The 20,181-nt window shown below is 30.1% G+C and overlaps 1 protein-coding gene across 4 annotated transcripts in view; it reads right to left on the bottom strand.

Annotated features, from left to right (window-relative positions):
- Nucleotides 1-20,181, bottom strand: part of LOC106464845 (synaptotagmin-1-like) — a 38,992-nt gene that overhangs the window by 1,455 nt on the left and 17,356 nt on the right. For 2 of the 4 annotated variants that reach the window (XM_013925011.2, XM_022393160.1), the window contains exons 7-10: nucleotides 13,973-14,090; nucleotides 12,914-13,047; nucleotides 10,100-10,300; nucleotides 1,869-7,415 (exon numbers count right to left, since the gene is read on the bottom strand). In XM_013925011.2, coding sequence (XP_013780465.1) covers nucleotides 10,109-10,300; nucleotides 12,914-13,047; nucleotides 13,973-14,090 — 444 coding nt within the window. In that variant the 3' untranslated portion in view covers nucleotides 1,869-7,415; nucleotides 10,100-10,108. Of the gene's footprint in view, nucleotides 1-1,868; nucleotides 7,416-10,099; nucleotides 10,301-12,913; nucleotides 13,048-13,972; nucleotides 14,091-20,181 lie in introns of those variants that run through there. The other 2 variants (XR_002611940.1, XM_013925025.2) reach the window with 2 other exon arrangements.

Genomic DNA, 20,181 nt, shown 5'->3' with positions numbered 1-20,181 from the left:
ACTCCAAACATACTACTTCATGAGTTTTTAATTAAACACCGTCTATTTCAAACATACTACTACTGGAATGTTTAATCATGGGTTTTTAATTGAACACTAACTACTCTAAACATACTACTTCATGAGTTTTTAATTAAACACCGTCTATTTCAAACATACTACTACTGGAATGTTTAATCATGGGTTTTTAATTGAACACTAACTACTCTAAACATATTTATTCGTGAGTTTTTAATTAAACACCGTCTATTTCAAACATACTACTACTGGAATGTTTAATCATGGGTTTTTAATTGAACACTAACTATTTCAAACATACTACAACTGGACTGTTTATTCGTGAGTTTTTAATTAAACACTACCTATTTCAAACATACCACTGCTGGAATGTTTAATCATGGGCTTTTAATTGAACACTAACTATTTCAAACATACTACAACTGGAACGTTTATTCATGAGTTTTTAAGTGAACACTAACTATTTCAAACATACTACTTCATGAGTTTTTAATTAAACACCGTCTATTTCAAACATACTACTACTGGACTGTTTATTCATGAGTTTTTAATTGAACACCACCTATTTCAAACATACTACTACTGGAATGTTTAATCATGGGTTTTTAATTGAACACTAACTATTTCAAATAAACTACTACTGGAATGTTTATTCGTGAATCTTTAATTAAGCACCACCTATTTCAAACATACTACTACTGGACTGTTTATTCGTGAGTTTTTAATTGAACACCACCTATTTCAAACATACTACTACTGGAATGTTTATTCGTGAATCTTTAATTAAGCACCACCTATTTCAAACATTCTACTACTACTGGACTGTTTATTCGTGAGTTTTTAATTAAGCACTACCTATTTCAAACATACTACTACTGGAATGTTTATTCGTGAGTTTTTTTGGAGGGTATAGTTATTGCTGTTTGTCACTCGATATTGCTAATGATATTGAAAGGTGTTGTTGGAATGTCATATATTTGTTATTGTTGTTTGTTTGTTTGTTTTTTGGGGGGAGAAATTAGGTTTTTTCTTTCTGGTTCTTTTTCCTGATTTCATTGTTGATTTATTAATATTTATGATAAAGTATTTATTAATATTGGTGTGATGTCCGGGCAGGCACTTGTTTATTAGCTGAGTTGAATTTATTTTTAAGTGTTGTTATTGTGTATAAACTGTTTTTGTTGTTGAACCCTGATTGTAGCGGGGTGTTCATTACAGACCGTTACATATTTATGAGTTTTTAATTAAACAGAACCTATTTCAAACATGCTACTGGAATGTTTATTCATGAGTTTTTAACTAAACACCACCTGCTTCAAAACACTACTACTGAATTGTTTATTTATGGGTTTTAACTAAACACAATCTACTTCAAACAAACTTTTACTGGAATGTTTATTCATGAGTTTTTAACTAAACACCACCTGCTTCAAAACACTACTACTGAATTTTTATTTATGAGTTTTAAATAAACACAATCTACTTCAAACAAACTTTTACTGGAATGTTTATTCATTACGTGGTGAATTTTCGCCATTTATATAATTGTTTATTTATTGTGACTTAGTAGTTTGTTTTGGTAAAAATAGGTCATTCCTTGGGCTGAAAGATGTTCTTCCATTTGGAAAGAGAACTGGAAGACGGATACAGCTATGTTGGGCAAGGTTATAGAAACGTGATCATGAAGTGAAATAAAAATCGGCAACAAAGTTTGAGAAAGAAACTGCCTTTTATCTGTAAGCTGGGAGAATTTTCTTTAGAGAGAGAGATTAACGTTTCGGCACCAAGAAGAAACTAATAAGAGCGAACTAACCTTCTATTACATTGATAGATAGGAATCAAGGCAGCTAGCCAGTAACAGTACTATTTATTGTCTGTATCGTTACACAAACACGGATAACAATTAGTAATATAATTATTTACAAACTTAGCATGGCTTTATATGAATCAAGGCAGCTAGCCAGTAACAGTACTATTTATTGTCTGTATCGTTACACAAACACGGATAACAATTAGTAATATAATTATATACAAACTTAGTACGACTTTAAATGAGGCAGTGAACGCGTTTATAGTAAGGTAATATTAATAGCAAAATCTATCATTTATATTTTTTAAATCTTATGTTTTAAAATGCAATCGCGATAAAGAAAGCTCTAGCACTGTTAATTTAATTTACACAGAAAGCATTGTTTTACTTATTGATTAATATGCTTGTTTTTATTACAACTGAAACCACACGCAACGTCGGTTTATTAGTAAAAGGCGACAATAACATCAGAAATATTTAGTTGTATATTATTAAGTTGAAAAACATACTTGCACAAAAAGAACATTTTCAAACATATATAATTTGCTGCCCAACAAATACTTTATAAATTATACACATTAAACTGATGATTTCAGTTCTCACTTAAGAATGAAATGTGTGCATGATATAGTCAAATGACCAACTTATAAAATGCTTAAATTATGATCGAAATAAAACTCAGTTCTTATTCAACGATACGTAAGCAAAATTATAAGAAAAGATTATCTTACTGTATAAGATTAGATTAACTATAGAATATACATATAATAAATAAATAACTTACAATCATACCAGAATTGATCATAACTAGAATTGCTATTTCAACAAATTAAGATTAATATTTTTTTTCTATATATTCAAACCCGAAACAGCGGGTTTCAAAATTTCAAAATTATATGGATGTTTGTTCCCGTAGGCATAATTATCACAAGAAAAACGAAAGAATGAATCATCTAATTGGAATGACATTGAAATAGGGTAAGAAAACTCGAAATTCAAATATCGCATTAAATATGTTTAACAGTACGTATAGCATTTCTCATTCGCTCATCTAGTTAAACATCATGAGTCTCGTACTAAGATAAAACAGCTCTATTCTTGAAAGTTGCAGGTAAATCTTCAAATCAATTTCGTACTTTTATTCAAGAGATTTATTCATCAAGATAAAACCTATGGCAGCCGCAAGGAATGCAAACATATTATAAATATATTTCGTGAAAAGTTGTAGACATCGAACTTATCCCGTTTTCGGAGGAAAAAAACTATCTATCGAGATAGTAACAATTCAAATAAAGTACTATTAGATAGAAAGATAGTGTTATCACAATTATTTTGAAGCAAAACCGTTATAATGTTTTAAATTAAATATTCATACTAATATGTATCGTTTGAATTTTATCACAAAAAGGACTTGGATTCATGTTCATCTCTTAAAGATTGGACTAGGAAAGTAACATCTGAGAAACTTTATAAATCGTAACACATCATATATCATCAAGCAACTTCAAAATACAAAATATCTGTCACCACGTAAACAATTCTTCACATATATATATATGATCCAAACTCCAACTCACTTGAAAGCTTACCAGTAATTTACATCCTTCAATGGACAATTTATGTGGACAATATTTTTCGAATACATTTGATTTGCCAATTCATCTTTAAAATTACGTAAAGTCTCTCACCACTACTCTTGACAGTATTTACTTTAAAAAACAAGCAATATTAACACCGTACTCTTGCTACAATCATGATATCGGATACAGCAAATACAATATCGTTTTTGTTAGTATGACTCTTGTACACAAGTATACGCCTATCTTTGTACACTTTGTGGATCACACATGTAACCTGTTAATATAACACCCAGGAATAACAACATTTTCAACAATTAACTAGTAGCTGAATGAAAGAATGTATAATCTACAATACACAGGACTATTTACATAATCTAAACTCAGCAGTATCGTTAGATAACTATTATCATTTCTTAATTAAAATATAATATTTATAACTGTCATAACAACAACAACAATGTTCCACACTATGGTCCAAACCGACTTTAGACCTTTTAACTTTATACTTCATTTTCACAGATTGCCACTTTAATTATGGTCGTTATGTCATGTATATTTTAAAAATCATCCCATTTATATATACACGTAGTTGGGTTTATATTCAGTGTTTTAACAGCATTTACTTCATCAGCATTTCACGAGTTAACGAAATTATTCACAAAGTAAGTTGTTTATATTAACACTTCTTAAAATAAGTAAATTTTACTTTATCAACCCTAGCTTTACCACAAAAGTAAAAAACATAGTGCCACATGTTCGTGCAGCATAGATGTTGTCTCATGAACTGTACGCATAAAAAGGTATACATTGTTTTTGTAGCACAGTATCACTTTTAATGAAATAGGTTAAAATTAACAGTTATAGTCTATCAGTAGTATAAGACATTTTCATTTATCTAGAGTTATTTTTATAGGAAGGAGGGTTCTTTAATCAGACCTAAGTCATGAGTTTCTTTCGATTTTCAAACATCTATGAGACATCCCTCATTAAATGAAATATTTTTAACGTAGTTGTGAAATACGTTTGCTAAATACGACTTATAAACATTTTAGATAACTTTATTTACGAATATACGATTCGAAATATATTATCTTTCTAAGACATCAAAGATCTTTCAAAACAACTAAGAACGCCTTAATCATCGTTTTTGTTTCAGAAGCGGAGTAAGTTGGAAAGCAAATATTTTAACACTTCAGTCTTTAACTGAACATATCATATAATATAATTAAACATTTTTGAGAACTTGTGAACGTCCATAACAATAAAACCTCAAATATTGTAGTCTTTCAAACAATATGAAAATATCTGTTCATTAAATTCAAGACTACACAAATAAGGTAGGTACAAAAATACGCTAATTTTTTTTATTTCATGTTGAATAAAATGGGTATGGCATTCATATATGTCACGTTATCACATCTATGACAAAGTCTGTATATTTAACTCTATTGGTAAACGTAATATATTCTTAACTACTTTGTAGAATTAGTGTCACCTCTTAAACTATTTTGCAGTAAGGTAAGTTACTTCTTCATTAATGGGACCGGTTATCTCTATCAAAGTTGTTATATTTCTTTCATTTTAGCTCCCTTTTCCAAACTTTAACTTTGCATTAACTCCTTTCTAAACAAGCAGCCTTGGAAAAATTAACGACGATTATTACTATGCCCTAAAAGAGTATCAGATCTTTGATATGAATTGTAATTATTAAAATTTGCGTATTTTGGACAAATAAAAAATATTGTTCGTGAATTGTTTTTATTTCTTGTGTAAACAGACGAGTAAAAAATAGTTGCTAAGGAAGATTTAAAGAAAAGGAAAACAAACATTCATGAAAAAAAGACAGAAACATAAGATATACTAAACAAGTAAAGATCACAGAAGAAGAGTAAAACGACTAGTAACGATGATGAAGTCATTAACAAATATAGCAAACATAAAAATGATAATGCCACATAAAGCAATAAGCATAAAACGATAGTTAATGAAATTTAGGTCATTGACGAAGGAGATAATACAATATAAGACGATAAGGTCACAGATGAAGAGTATAAGACAAATAAAAAATGATGTGACAAAAAACATAAAACTAAACATATAACATAGGAGAAGATAAGGCCATATAATAAGAGGCATGTGACTATAAAGAGAAAGAGCATAAGGTCATAAGAAAAAGGAATGAGGCCATAGAAGTAGAAATAAGACCATATGTTGAGACAATAAAACATCTGTCATTACGAGTATGGTAACTTTGTTTCTGGAGAAGATTAAAAAGTGTTTAAAAAACCTTTAGGCTACAAAAGTGTACTGGAACATTACTATAAGTCTACTAATATGTGTTAACATTATACGTTTTATACTCTCATAAGGAATTTCAGAAGAAAAAAAATACTTCACAGTATTGAAATGATAATTTTGTTTATTGTAGACCACTAGGAACAAGACATTTACCTCAATATCAGTACTCTTTAGGCCAGTTGGAGCTCAACAGTTAGTAACTATTCCATTCAAGTATTTTGCTGCTTAATCTTCTCAATGAACAATCAAAGGAAGCATTCAATGAACTTCTCTGTACAATTGTTACCATCATGTAATACAGCTACAATGACATATCGTTCTTAATATATTCCATTCAAGTATTTTGCTGCTTAATCTTCTCAATGAACAATCAAAGGAAGCATTCAATGAACTTCTCTGTACAATTGTTACCATCATGTAATACAGCTACATTGATATATCGTTCTTAGTATATATGTAAGTTGGTATCTTAATATAAGTTTAGCGTACCATATGGATTCAGAAACGCCATGGCTTCACAAAGTAGATTTTACCAAATTATGTCAGAACTAGAGATATAAGTAGAAACATAATTTGTCAGCTAGTTTTAATTTATGAATTATCTTCTATGAAATACTACTATGTTACATTACTAATTATGCAATATTTCAATACTGCTTTATGTTCCGTACTTAAATAACAACTACTGAACTGTAATCCATCTCACCAATACTCTATTCCTAACTATCATTATAATGTTGTACACTTCTACGTTTTTATTTATCAACTAAGTCTACTTTAACGATAACTATAATGTTTTAGTACAAATTTTATTAGTAATAAAAGAGTGTTACCAATTTAAAAAAATAAAACACTTTTAAGTCACTTACAGTAAAATTCGTTATATATTAAACCCTGTAATTCCAGTATTTATTTTTGTAATATAAAGTATAATTCAATTTTAGTCTATCAATCAAAATATCATAATTTGTACAGTAGAAATATATATATATATATAGATAGATATGAATGTTCCAATTGTAACGACCATATAAATTTAGCCTTCCCTATTGGATGACACAGTCATAGTGAACGTAAAATATGTACAACGTCAGAAGTGACTTTCGGACAACGTTACAAGTGCTTTAGTCTATCATACCATTTTTGAAAATTTGAAATATCTTAAGAGACAAAACTTTGATATTTTCTGGATAACAAACAAGTTCATTGAATATTCAGAAACAGAAGTTAGTTACTTCTAATTATAAATGTCCTCGCTTTTCTTGATCAAGTCAAGCGTTCTCCTCTGGTAGATAGTGTATATTCTATACTTTCTGAAATTATAACTGATTTAAATACTCGTTTGTCTCACAAGATGGTCGAGTGATGAACTACGTGGAAAGTTCGTTGTCAAATCTACTAAAGCATTCCAATCATAAACTCTAATTATGTTATAATCAATAATCATTATGCATCTACAGTTTCTTTGTGTAACTTGCAAAGGGTGTACTGATAAATATTGTTGCAAAAGATGCGTTTTTACAGCATCGATATTTGGCACATATACACAATTTAGCGAGTAAAATAGTTATAATTTATATGGAATTACATATTTGCACACGTATTTCAATAGTGTAGAATAGAGAAATCATACATACATGCATATATATATATATATGCTTTCAAACATCATCTTCTTCCATATGGCAAACTCTTGTTTTGTTTGTAATCTGAAACAAAAAACAACCTATTACTAAAGAGTGTTAAGACACTTCATTTTGAATACTTTCGTTTATAATCTACTCTGCTTAATTTATGTTCATTACAGCTTATTTCTAATGACGTTAAACTACATTTATATTCAATGCTTTAGTTTATAAGCTACACTACTTAATTCGTGTTCATTACAGCTTATTACTAATGATGTTCAGAAACCTAATTTGTTACTTTGGTTTATAATCTACACTACGTAATTCGTGTTTATTACAGCTTATCACTAATGATGTTAAGACACTTCATATTGAATAATTTGGTTTATAGTTTACAAGGTTTAATTCATGTTCATCACAGCTTATTACTAACTAGCAGAAACGCCGCCCTACGGGTGGCTGTTTGTGTTAATAATTATTAATCATAGTATTCATATCTCATTGAGAAAAATGAGAAAAAGTGAACATTTTCTAAAAAAATGATTTTTTTTCTGGGAAGTACTGCACAGGAAAAGTGTTCGTATTGTGCTCTTTAGTCATATGCAACTCATTGCATCAAAATGTTCCAATGTACAAAGCTCTAAATTTTCATAAATTTTACTGATATGAACTGTAATGTTTTTATATATTCAAAGTGCTACCCTTTATTGAAAAAATACGTTTTTAAAGAACTCCAGTTTCTCAATGCTATATTTAGAAAGTACATCAATAAAGATAAAATGAAACCCACACGTACAGTGCTAGTGAAAGTCGTGTTCTTCTTGTGAGGAGAGTACTTTTTTTTAAAATTGTATTCTATTATAAAGAAATGGTTGTTGTACATACCACAGTTATTTTTCTAATTGTCTGAATCTTGAATACCCAAAGTGTGAAATATTTTATGGATTTTTGTTTATGGTGTCATTCAATAGATGGCGTAAGAATTTTGGTTACATACATAGATACTGACATACACGCTACGTCCACTATATTAAGAAGATGACATTCATATCAATTACTTTGGTTTAGCCCCCCTAGTGGCAGAGCGGTATGTCTGCGAATTTACAATGCTAAAAACCGGGTTTCGATACCCGTGGTGGGCAGAGCACAGAAAGTTCATTGTGTTGCTTTGTGCTTAACTTCAAACAAAAAACTTTTGTTTATAACATTCACTTCTTAGTTCATATTCATTTACCAATTAAGCAGTCTCATTGCTTCTTCACACTTGCACATTTTTCTCCGCGGCATGCTTAACTCTCCTTCCCAGCTCTAACCACCTTTCTCTCAACGGTATGTCTAACTTTTTCTTAAAGATTTACTTGAAATTTTGCTAGTTATATTGGAGAAATTATAAGTATTTCTCCCATGTCTAACTAACATTTTCTTCTGTATATGGAAGTAACTATATTTTTTTTCTTCCAAGTCCAACTAACATTTTCTCCCATATATAGAAGTGATTAATAATTTATCCTAGAACTAACTAACACTTTTTCCCATATATGAAACTAATTATAATTTTTCTCCCAAGTCTAACTAATACTTTCTTCCATATATAGAGGTACTCATAATTATTTCTCCAAAGTCTATTTAACACTTTTTTTTGATACAGTTATTTCTTCTGATTTATGTTTAACTGCTTAATATTTTATTGTTAGGTTTTAACTAAAATACATCTTAGTCTTTATCTTAGCTCTTGTCTCTTTGTTTTGTTTTTATTTTCTCACATCAATCAAAAATGTGCATAATTTTTATCTTCTATATTTAGTTGCGTCTTGACCCCAGATTTTCTAGCTTTTTCTATCACATTTGGAAAAACTTTTTATGAAGTATGATTGATTTTTTTTCAGATCTAGCGCACACTTTCTTTGAAATTTGGGTAACATTTTGCTCTGAGGTTTTAAAAGCACTTTGTCAGCAATAATCTTGCACCTTCCTTTCTGTTTTAGATATCCTTTTTATCCCATATTTGATTAACATTGTTTCAAACTAAATAGATTTATTTTTCTTTGAATCAATTTTACGCAAAGGCTTTAAAGCCCTGTAGCTAAAACATGAACCGTTCAGTTAATAATTTTCTTTTCCCCATTTCCTCCCTGACACCTGTTTTGTTTCTATTGTTTTTCTCGATTTAAATCAACATTTTTCAATAATCTGATTCCCAGTTTTTGTAACATCTTTAAAGGTTTAGATACTACTGAAAACTCGAGTGTGACCTAATGGTCTAAATCATCGGACTGGAGAACCGAGGATCTCGATTTCAAGACCTGGTGATATCAAACACGCTTCCCAATTTCAACTGTGAATGCGTTAAATAAGTGACAGTCAGTCACGTTATTCATTTAAGAATATTCACTCTAGACGGATGGTACTGGCGAAGGATTGTTTTACGTTTGGTGCACAGTTCAAAGTTATATTATTACGAAAAATTAAAGACGGCTAAATCTGAAATATAGAGGTCTCTGACCAGGTTGTTTAGACCAATGTTTGCGTAAGGTGTCATTCAGGTGAAAAAACAAAAAGATTAGAGAAAATTATTATTCACCATATTGTTTGTGTAAGTTTCATTCAGGGTGTATAAAAATACAAAACAAATGTATAAATGCGCGAAATAGGGATGATTGAATGAATAAAGCTGTCAGCTAATTTCTCAAACAAACTCAATGTTTGAACTTTACAATATATAATTGGATTCAACTTTTTCTAAATATTCAATAACCCATACGTACCGTTTACTTTCAATTTTCTCCTCCATCCACTGGCTCCTTCAATGAATGCCATTGGGCAATTGGACGACGTGGAGATGACAACATATCCATCCAATGACGTAGCTCAGTCCCAGTTGCGTTACATCCCAGGACAACTTTTCCTATTGGTTCAGAAGTTCCAATACGGTCGTAATCCACTACTGTTACTACTAGGTGGACTTTCTGTATATCAGTGCAATCAAATACATGTAAATAATAGTAAATATTCGATCTGGTGCTATCAAAATTACAAAATCAATAGAACCATAAAATAAGGATTAAATAAAGCTCAAGAAAGATCAATGTACAAGATTACTCGGCCATATTCCATTCTGAGCAAGGAGATTTCTTGAGAGAATAGAATCTCCTGTGGTTTTACAAGAAAAAAGAATTATTTGAGGTGAATTCAGTAAAATCTAACCAATATAAAAGCCGGTGTGTGTCACGTCACGTCACGCTGGATTTCTCGAAATAGGAGTCATAAAAGCTAAAATATATTTATCCAGATAGAATAGTTCCATTACAGTTTGGCCATTACGATTTTACTGACAGGGGGTGCAAGGGGGCTGTGAAGGGGGATTGCCTTGAAACTATATAAGTGTAGCGAGTGTTGGTATAATAAGCCTAAAGTACAGACGTATTGTGGGATCACCTAGCCTAGAGCTAAGCGCATAAAATTGATCATGAAAGTAAACATATCTATTCACAAGCGGATTTATAGACGTTTGACTGCCTCGACTGCACTTTTCTGCCTCTTTGTTGGTCAAGCTTGATTTTGCAAAATTTGTTTATTTCAGTTAGCTATGAAATGTGAGATTAGGTTATACTATGGGGGTGGGGTGGTAGTACTTACCCAGTTATTTTTGACGGGCTATACGCTAGTCATAATTATTTTAGACCTAGCTAAGTCTTCCATTCTCGGTAAGCCTCACTTCAATAAGTAAAATCTTCTGTTACACAAGTTCAAGTTTTAAAAGAACTGACCAAGTGGAGAAAAGGTAGTCAAAGATGTATTAGCACAAGTTGTTGAAATATCACTTCAACATTTAAATTAAAACCTCATACTTTGAAATTTAAACTATACTATTGCAAGGAGAATAAAATCGGGATGCTAAATCTAGCTACTTAGTTAGACAACCTCTTTCATTATGAAAAAAATACAAACATTTGTATATACATACATTCTACAACAAACTGTAACTATATAAGCTGAAGTCAGTTTGTTCTTGAGTTACGTCAGCGGAAAGCCTGTGTATTCGAACTCGAACTATCATACACATATACGTTTATAAATCAAACTAATAATAATCACTATCAAAAATACGATTTATGAATATCATTAGCAATAAAACGCAGTTACTAAGGTTTTTATGGTATTTTAAAAAATTGAAGCAAGCATTTTTTCATTTTATTTTTTATTCTTGTAAACTCCCAATGGAGCATAGGGGCGCAACAACACCTCGCCAACTGAAGGTGTTGTTGCAGTTACTTGTAGCAGGTTGGTTTTTACGGGGTGGAGTTGCTAGCCCCGCGCCCAACCCTCCTCCTTTCTCATCCTAAACTTGGGACCAGGCAAAGGCGGAGATTGGCATGTTTGGTGTGACGGGGATTCGAACCCGCGACCCTCAGATTACGAGTCGAGCGCCCTAACCACCAGGCCATGCCGGGCCGAAATAAGCATTAATTATAGTTAAACATTCTCGCATAAAAAAATAATTTCTTAATATAGAAATTCTGAGCACGAATTATCTCCAATAGTTTACTTTTTATATATAAAGCTATAGATACACACACACATACATATTTATGCTTCGTTTTTGATTATCTTTAATATTTACAATGTTTGAACAGTTTGAATAGACATTCTCGAAAAGAAAGAGCCAATAGGAAAAGCTCGAGAGAGAGAGAGAGAGAAAAACGCTATACCTGAATTTGCTCAAAAGACACTTCAAATGCAAATGATTCATTATAATAAGGATTGAGCGTGCACTTCTTGATGCTCGTCTTTTTCTTCTTCATTCTTTTGCCGTTCACCATGATAGCTATTTTCACATACGGATCTGCACTTGACAGCAAGAGAAGGCGAATAAGAAAGTTGTAGAGGAAGTAGAGAAAAAATGCCCACCGTCATAGAGGTGCCGGCGATAGAGTACAGATCAGCCAAAAAATAATAGAAGAGCAAGAAAAAACTCATAAGGACAGAAGAAAGTTTATCAGAAACTTCAAGATGTGAGAAATTACTCGAAGAAAGGGACAGCTTACTTCCAAATATTGATTTAGTAATTTTCCAAACATATATTTTCAAATTTCGTTATGTTCTTATTATTTATATTCTTGAATTTTCTCGAAATATTTGGTAAAATTTATGTAATTAGAGTTTTTATGAGTGATTTGAATTTTCCTGGGTCCTTTCATCGTGTAATTCTCTTCGACTACACACACACAATGAGGAACCGTAAAGTCGCCACAACCAGTTGGAAAAATAGCTCAAAAGTCTTCCCAACTATGAAATGCTAATGCAGCTAGTTTCCTAAAGCTATAAATTATATATATGCACATACCAGAAGAAGAAATAGTTTGGATTGTGGTTAGCAATAAGTCACTTACAGTGAAGTTCCATATTCTGCATTGTGGTGGCCTACTGGTTCCCCATTGTAGATTTCGTAATTAATAAACTTGCTGTTTTTTTCATACATGAAAGCATGCCACAACAAAGGAACATAAAAGTAACTGAAAACATCAAGACACTCAACAGCATACTTAGTTATTGAATAAAAGCATGCCGTTTCACCTAACCTGAATCTGTTCAAAAGAGACCTGGAAAGTGAAAGATTCATTGTAGTATGGGTTAAGGGTCCGTTTCTTGATTGTCGTTTTCTTTTTCTTCAAGCGTCGACTTCCTTGGTGGATACTAATCTTCACATAAGGATCTAGTATTATGGGTAGCAATCTCAGACAATGAATTTGTGGTATGTTTTTAATGATTCTATAAATTAAAAACTGTCTACTTGTATATCTGTTTTGCTAAAACACGTTTCATTTCTATCTGCTGTTTGATAATTTTCATTTATCAATGTAAATTGTACGTGTAACTCTAATTGTATTTATTATCTAAATGATTCTTAATAAGGCACTTATTATTTCAACTTAATATGCTACCATAGAGATAATATAACAAAAAAGGCAAGATCATGTGAACACGATAAAATTTTCTTATATATTTAGGATAGACTAAAACAAGTAAGGTTTGTTTGTTTTTATTTTGTTTTTAATGTTACGGTTACACATCATATTTACTAAGGCAGTTAAACCAAAACAGTGATATTACAAAACTAACAATAATAATATCCTTCTCACTAGATGGCGCACTGACTGACACAAGCCATTAGAACAAGATGGTTGTATTATCTTAGATTATTCATTGTTGAACTTTAAACATCGTTACCGCCTAGAAAATGAAATCAGTTATGCACAAGTTCTTAAATTTCATAAGAAGTTAATCAAAACAAAATGTTTGTACTAGAAGAGAAACGAATATTCATGCTAGTGTGTGTCGAAAGGTCTTCGCTACTTACCTTGTGTATGTTCTCACATACTTTGAATGTATATAGAAATGTAAGGTCAAATGTATAGAATGGTGTTTCTTTGCATCTTGAAAGACTTTGCTCCGAAAAATACAAAGATCAAGCTTCTGTCGATTTTCTGGTAGTATCACGTGATGAAAAATATAGATTTTTTTTAACACTAAGATGAGTTGATTGGGTTGATTATGGGTTGTTTTGTTTTCAGTATTTCTTGTTTAGACAGTGTTAAGGTCTCTTATAATTAATATATACACATACATTACTTTATTACCTGACAAACCACCAACGTCCATTTTCTTTAGATTTTTGGCTTCGAGAATAACAACTGTTAGTTTTCCAGCTGTGGGCACATAGCGTAGAGAGAAACATATGTCCCCTAGCTTATTTTCCTGTAAAAAAAAATAGAAATGTTACTGTATAGAACTATATAGTTCCATAATTTATGACGTGATTTGGCTAAATTTATTTGGAAAAAAAATCTCTCACAATTTTCTGAAATTCTTAAAGCATTTAACAATGACAAATTTTATAATCAACTTATCGCACCATTACTTTTAGCCGCGGCTGAGCAGCTCATAGAATGACTCTGAGTTTGTTTCTTTCTTGTTGTTTTTTTTTTTCTTTCTTTCAAGCACAAACCTTTTGCTTATAGTTCCATCATCTCTTGACCGATTTTAGATCTAATTACAGTTTTGGACTCAGAAGGTCAAACCCTTTCGATTGAGGTATTTGATCATGCCCAAGGACTCATAGAAATATTTATTTTAATCCTGCCTAAAAGAATTTCAATTTGGGGGTAGGCTGGTAGAGATCCTGATGAGTAATAAAATCGAATCGGGTATACACGTGCCCTACGCTTGGTATTGCTGGCGCACAAAATATATCTAATAAAACAGGAAACAAAGGTCTTATAGATTAATTTATTCTAATCTTGCCGAAATGAATTTCACGTGTCGCGGCTATTGAGGATTCCCTCTTGTTTATTTAAGAATGTTTAAAGTTTGTGTTATTAACGGCAGTTTTATCTATGCATATAAACGATTACAGATTACTAGAAGATACAAAACAAAATTATATAAAAATGATATAATAGCAAGATCGAATACATTGACTTGGGGTACGTTTAATAGTATTTACTTTAAATTATTATTAAAATAATAATAGTAACGATAACATTTACTTTCTGCTTTGGTTGTACGGCACTAAATTTGTTTATGTTTTTGTTTATTTCTACTTTCATGGGCAAACATAGTTACTAAACTGAATACACGAAGTTTGTGTGTGATATTTCACAAAAGAAACATATATCCTTTCTGGATCGAATGTCAACATCAGTAAGCACCGTTAGAAGTTTACTTCTTGTAAAGAAAGAACTGCAGTGGTAACAAACTTACAAAACTGGAGGAAATTGTATATCACTAAAACACTAAGTATTCCAGTGAAAATGAAACATAAGGCCTAGCCACAGTTTTCTTGAATTTCCCTTTAAGACAGTATCGGACACTTTCACCTATCAAACAGACCTGAGAACAAGACCAGGAATTTTTTAAATGATGAACTGTAGGTTATATGTATTTGTAATGAACTTTCACTTGCTCATAATCTTTATTAATAAATGTATTTGATAAAACGATACCCGGCCTGGTTCACTGAATCGTATTGTCTAGCATAATTGATGAAGAGTGTAATTCCTTGAAACAATTCTAATTCAATAACTTGTGGCGAATCCAAAAAATAAAACAGACTGAATCTCATATTTTAAAAGTATGGGAACTTATCACGTGAAGAGAATAATGAACCTCTTCTTTTCTTAGTATAATTTTCTAAAAAGACTTTCCCAGGTTAAAGTTCAGGTTAAATAATACATTGAAAGAAAGTAAAGTGTAAACTAGTGTATGAGTTTATAGCTATGTAAAAATATTTTTCTAATGCATAATACCTATATAAAAAAGAACATGAATCCTAGTCTATTTTTCGACGGTACAAATCTGACACAATATCAAGTAAAAATGAACAAAGTCATTTTAAAGCATATTCTTTTAAGATAACAGTGTAAAACTACACCTGTAGCTTATGTTGTTTCCTCGTTACACACAGACTAAAACCATTGCTTTTACCTAGAAAATTATTTGTTTGAGTTACATAAAGATAAAATAGTTCAACCAAATATTGCTTTAACTCAAGCTAAGTGGTTTCATATTGAAGTCTTGGAAATAACAGTTTGAATGTATCATGGTCCGGCGAAAATAAACAGATATAAATCTTTACATACACAATGTACATATATACACATACATCTTTGCCTTATATTTTCTATGGTATCAGTTTGAAATATCTATCTGTTTTGCTTTGCTACAGATTTTCCAGTACATTTTACTAACATGTTTCCAAGTTGTCCAGTCAAACAAAATATACAACATGTAAACTGCAGTACTTACAGTTATAGTCATTCCAAGGTGCAAGTCGGTGTTAGGTTGCATTCATGCAAAAGAAGGTGTTGTCACAGGCAATGAAGATGACGAGATGCGAATTTCAAAAGTAAAATTGTTCAAAAAGAGGAAAATAAGAAATCAGAGACACTTCAAAAAGATCGTTCATGAAACTGTAAAATAATTAGAGTTTTCCAGCAACAGATTGTGCATAAGGAGCTAAAGCAGCGTATCTCTGTAAGTTGTACTGAGGAAACAAACACATATATGCACATATAAGAACAAAAAATAACAGATTTAATAAACAAAAATGCCATTACGAAAACATTGTGTACAAACATACTCAAAGGCTAAAGTGCAAAATAGATGATACATAAAAGATACAGAAATACAAGAAACACAAATATGCACAAACATCAGTTTTCTGTAACCTATATATATTTGACTAGACGACTTCATCTACAGAATCTGCATAATTTAATTAATTTTGATATTTCCTAAAACTTCGATTGGTTCTTTTCCTTTTAAAGAAAACGATACACGGTAAACAACTGACAAATAAATGAAATAATTGGTGATATGTGTTGTTTATAATTATAAGAATAAATATTTTTAAGTTCATTTTGAGCACCATGGTTAATCGAAAGCTGTATTACTCAAACAAATATTTGTATTAAAACACAACAAATTGTTCTAAAATAATTAAATTATAAACGGTAACGACCAGTGACTTGAACTTGGTATTTCGTGGTCAGTGAAGAAAAAAGAAGGAAAGTGTAACACACACACACACACCCCGACAAAAAAAAACATATTCAAACATCCTGTTTGTCATGAATGTTATTTTTTAACCACAACATTAATTTTTACATTGAACACTGATTTAGGTAATTAATGACTACGTTTTATTCCTAACGATGAAGTTATAAGCAAAAATTTACAGATATAGAAAATGACCTTATACCTCTATTGTTTGATTTTTGCTGTCTTTTCTGATATGTAGCAACTAATTGGTATATATATACGTATATGTATAACAACACACTGGAATATCAGACTATTCATTTTTTGCTCTCCTTTATTAATTTCTTCAATCGATTTCGTGATTTCAAAGGTAACTCTTCAAGATATAATATTCTGAGAATAAAAAAACCATTAAAATATTGTTTATCAACTAAACATATATATCTTAAATACATATATTTTTCCAAATGTATAAACATGTAATACACTCCATGTATAAATTAAGGATATTAAAAATGTCCAAAAATATATAAAATTAGTCAAAGATTATCCAATATACTTCCCTTTTAAAATAAAATCTTATTATAATTACACTTTCTCTTATTATTCTAGAAATGCAATTTGTTTATTTTATAATTTCATACCTCTGACTTACTTTATTGACTTTTCAGTATAAAATATTTTACGAAAAGTAGTATTTTATGTTTTACATTACATGCCTAAAAAGATAAAACATGAAAATATGATTCTTTTAGAATTTTAAAGTTTTTCAAAATACATTCATTAAGGTGTTTGCTGGCGTATAGTAGACTTTTTTCGGGGCATCTAACATGTAATATATGTGAATTTATCCTTCATCTTAAATCATTTGTTTCACCAATATAGAGTTCACTACAATTTACACATTCTAAATGATATATTACGTTCTTATAATTGCAACTAAATGAGTTATAAGTGGAAAACAAAATATTGATTGTTCTTTATTGTTTTGGTAATTTTCGTGTAACCTAAATTACATAAAGAACAGTTCTTCCTTTCACAACTGAAAATACCTTCTTTAGAAAAATCTCTTTCTTTAGGTTTATTCAAAAATCTATACAAATTTTTTAGGTTATCTTCTTGAGGAAATAATTTTATTATCTTTGAATACATTTTTTTTAAATTAAATATTAAAAATAAATATCAATATATATATATTTGAACAATGAGTCATAACAAAAGGAATAATATTCTCTTTAGGTTTACTAATCTGTCTGTTTTTTATTTAAAAACTTATTCTTAGCATTTTCATAACTTTTTTTGGATAGTGACACTGAACTAAGAATTTTTTTTAATTATAATAATCTGTTAATTTCTTGTTTTTCATTGTAAACCAAACAATATAATCTATTTACCAGATTTAATTCTATATGTTTGGGATTATTACAAAAAAATCTACATATTGATGCGAGTTTGTGGATTTATAAAAAATTTCAGTTACATTTTACCTTTTCTGATGAAGCACTAACCAACACATTTAAAACAGACTAAACTTTATTATTTCTTTCAAAGATAAACTTAATTTCCTTGTTTATTGAATTTAAAATTCCAACAAACTTATTAATATATTGAGTATCTTTCCATATTACAAAACAATCATCTAAAAATCTTTTCCAAAAAGATTTTACGTAAACTACAAGATTCTCTTCAAAATATTTAGGTATTATATTAAATAGTTGTAATTTTATAAATCCCATAGTGACATTAACATGAGTTGGAGCAACTTTTGTGCCCATTGCTGAACCAGAAATTTGATGAAAAATTTGTTCCTCATAAGTAGAAAAATATTTTTAAGACTATATCTAAACCTTTGAAGATAAAACCTTTATTAAACCTGGGATGAATTAATTCTTTCTTTTAACTAAAAAACATTCCACAGCTTTAAGTCCATAATCATGTTCAACACTTGGATACAGAGCTACCACATCTAAAGAAACAAAACTCTGATTTTCTTCAAGAAATTTAAAATCCTTCCTAGTATGACTCAAAATATGAGATAAAAAAGGTTTTAACAATATGTCCAAAAGGTCACTTAAATGTTCAGTATTTTCTATCACCTCTTACAATCAGTCTTCCTGAAATATTGGGAGGTTTGAATATATTCACTTTTTGTTTCCAACGATAACTCATTAATCTCTTTTGATTTATGTATCTGAGAAAGTACATTAAAGTACTCAATTTCTGAATTATTTTAAAAAAAAATCTTTATTTTTTTTTGGTTAATATCACCTTAAATTTATCAACAAAATGCCTTAATTTTTTTATGAAATTTATGCATCTCAATTGATTTATACTTCCCATTTTTTGATAAATCTTTGTATCATTTATATGCTCATAAACCATCTGATTATAAAATTAATGAGTCATAATTACCCATATTTTATCTTTTTCTGCTTTTTGAAAGATCAAATTAGAATTTTTAAGTTTGTTGAGCGACTGCCATTTCTTTAATGTTAAGTTATCCTTCCATTGTTTTTCAGTAACAGAATATAATTTTTAAACATGATCAAAATCTCATTTACCTTTTACTAGGGATTCATTTTTTTTTAAACTTCATAAAAACATTCTTTAAGTCTAAATTTACTATTTAATTCATATATATCTTCTGCCATTGTATTTTATTACGTTTATATATGGGAGTAAATGTTAATCCTTTTGCTAGTAATCATACTTCATCTTCTTGCAAATTATTTTTCATCTACTGTTTCCTGAAGATTATAAATTCTTTCAGAGCATCTGTTTTCTGCCCGAGTCCCTTCCAATAAAACTTTTAATATTTATTGCTGTTGATCGTAACTTTTTGTCATGCATTCCATTAATTCTTCCATTTTTTGCATCCATTTACTAAGACTTACAGCAAAGACAATAAAGTAAGTAAGAGGTAAGAAATCATAAAATAAGCAAATTCCTTTTCTAGAATAATAAGAGAAAGTATGATTAGAATCAGGTTTTATTTTAAAAAAGAAAGTATAGTGGATAAACTTTATCTAATTTTATTTATTTTTGAGCATTTTTAATATACTTAACTTGTACATGAAGAGTATTATACTGTTACGACATCGAGGTCACGTGACTAATATCACGCCACGTCATTCTCGAACTTTCACGTCTTTTCCTTAAATCTCGTGATCTTTCTAGAAATAGTGTAGTCTTGTATATATAAAACCGACCACGAAGCGACGGAGAGTTAATGAGTAATTGAATGTATGCGGACAAAATATTATTGGCCACGTGAGACGTGAATTATAGTGTTTGTTATAGAGCGACT

This window comes from Limulus polyphemus, unplaced genomic scaffold, assembly GCF_000517525.1.
Source record: "Limulus polyphemus unplaced genomic scaffold, Limulus_polyphemus-2.1.2 Scaffold63, whole genome shotgun sequence".
NCBI classification, from domain to species: Eukaryota; Metazoa; Arthropoda; class Merostomata; order Xiphosura; family Limulidae; genus Limulus; species Limulus polyphemus.
The sequence above is the reverse complement of the archived record's forward strand: the minus strand, read 5'-3'. Positions and strand labels throughout refer to the sequence as shown.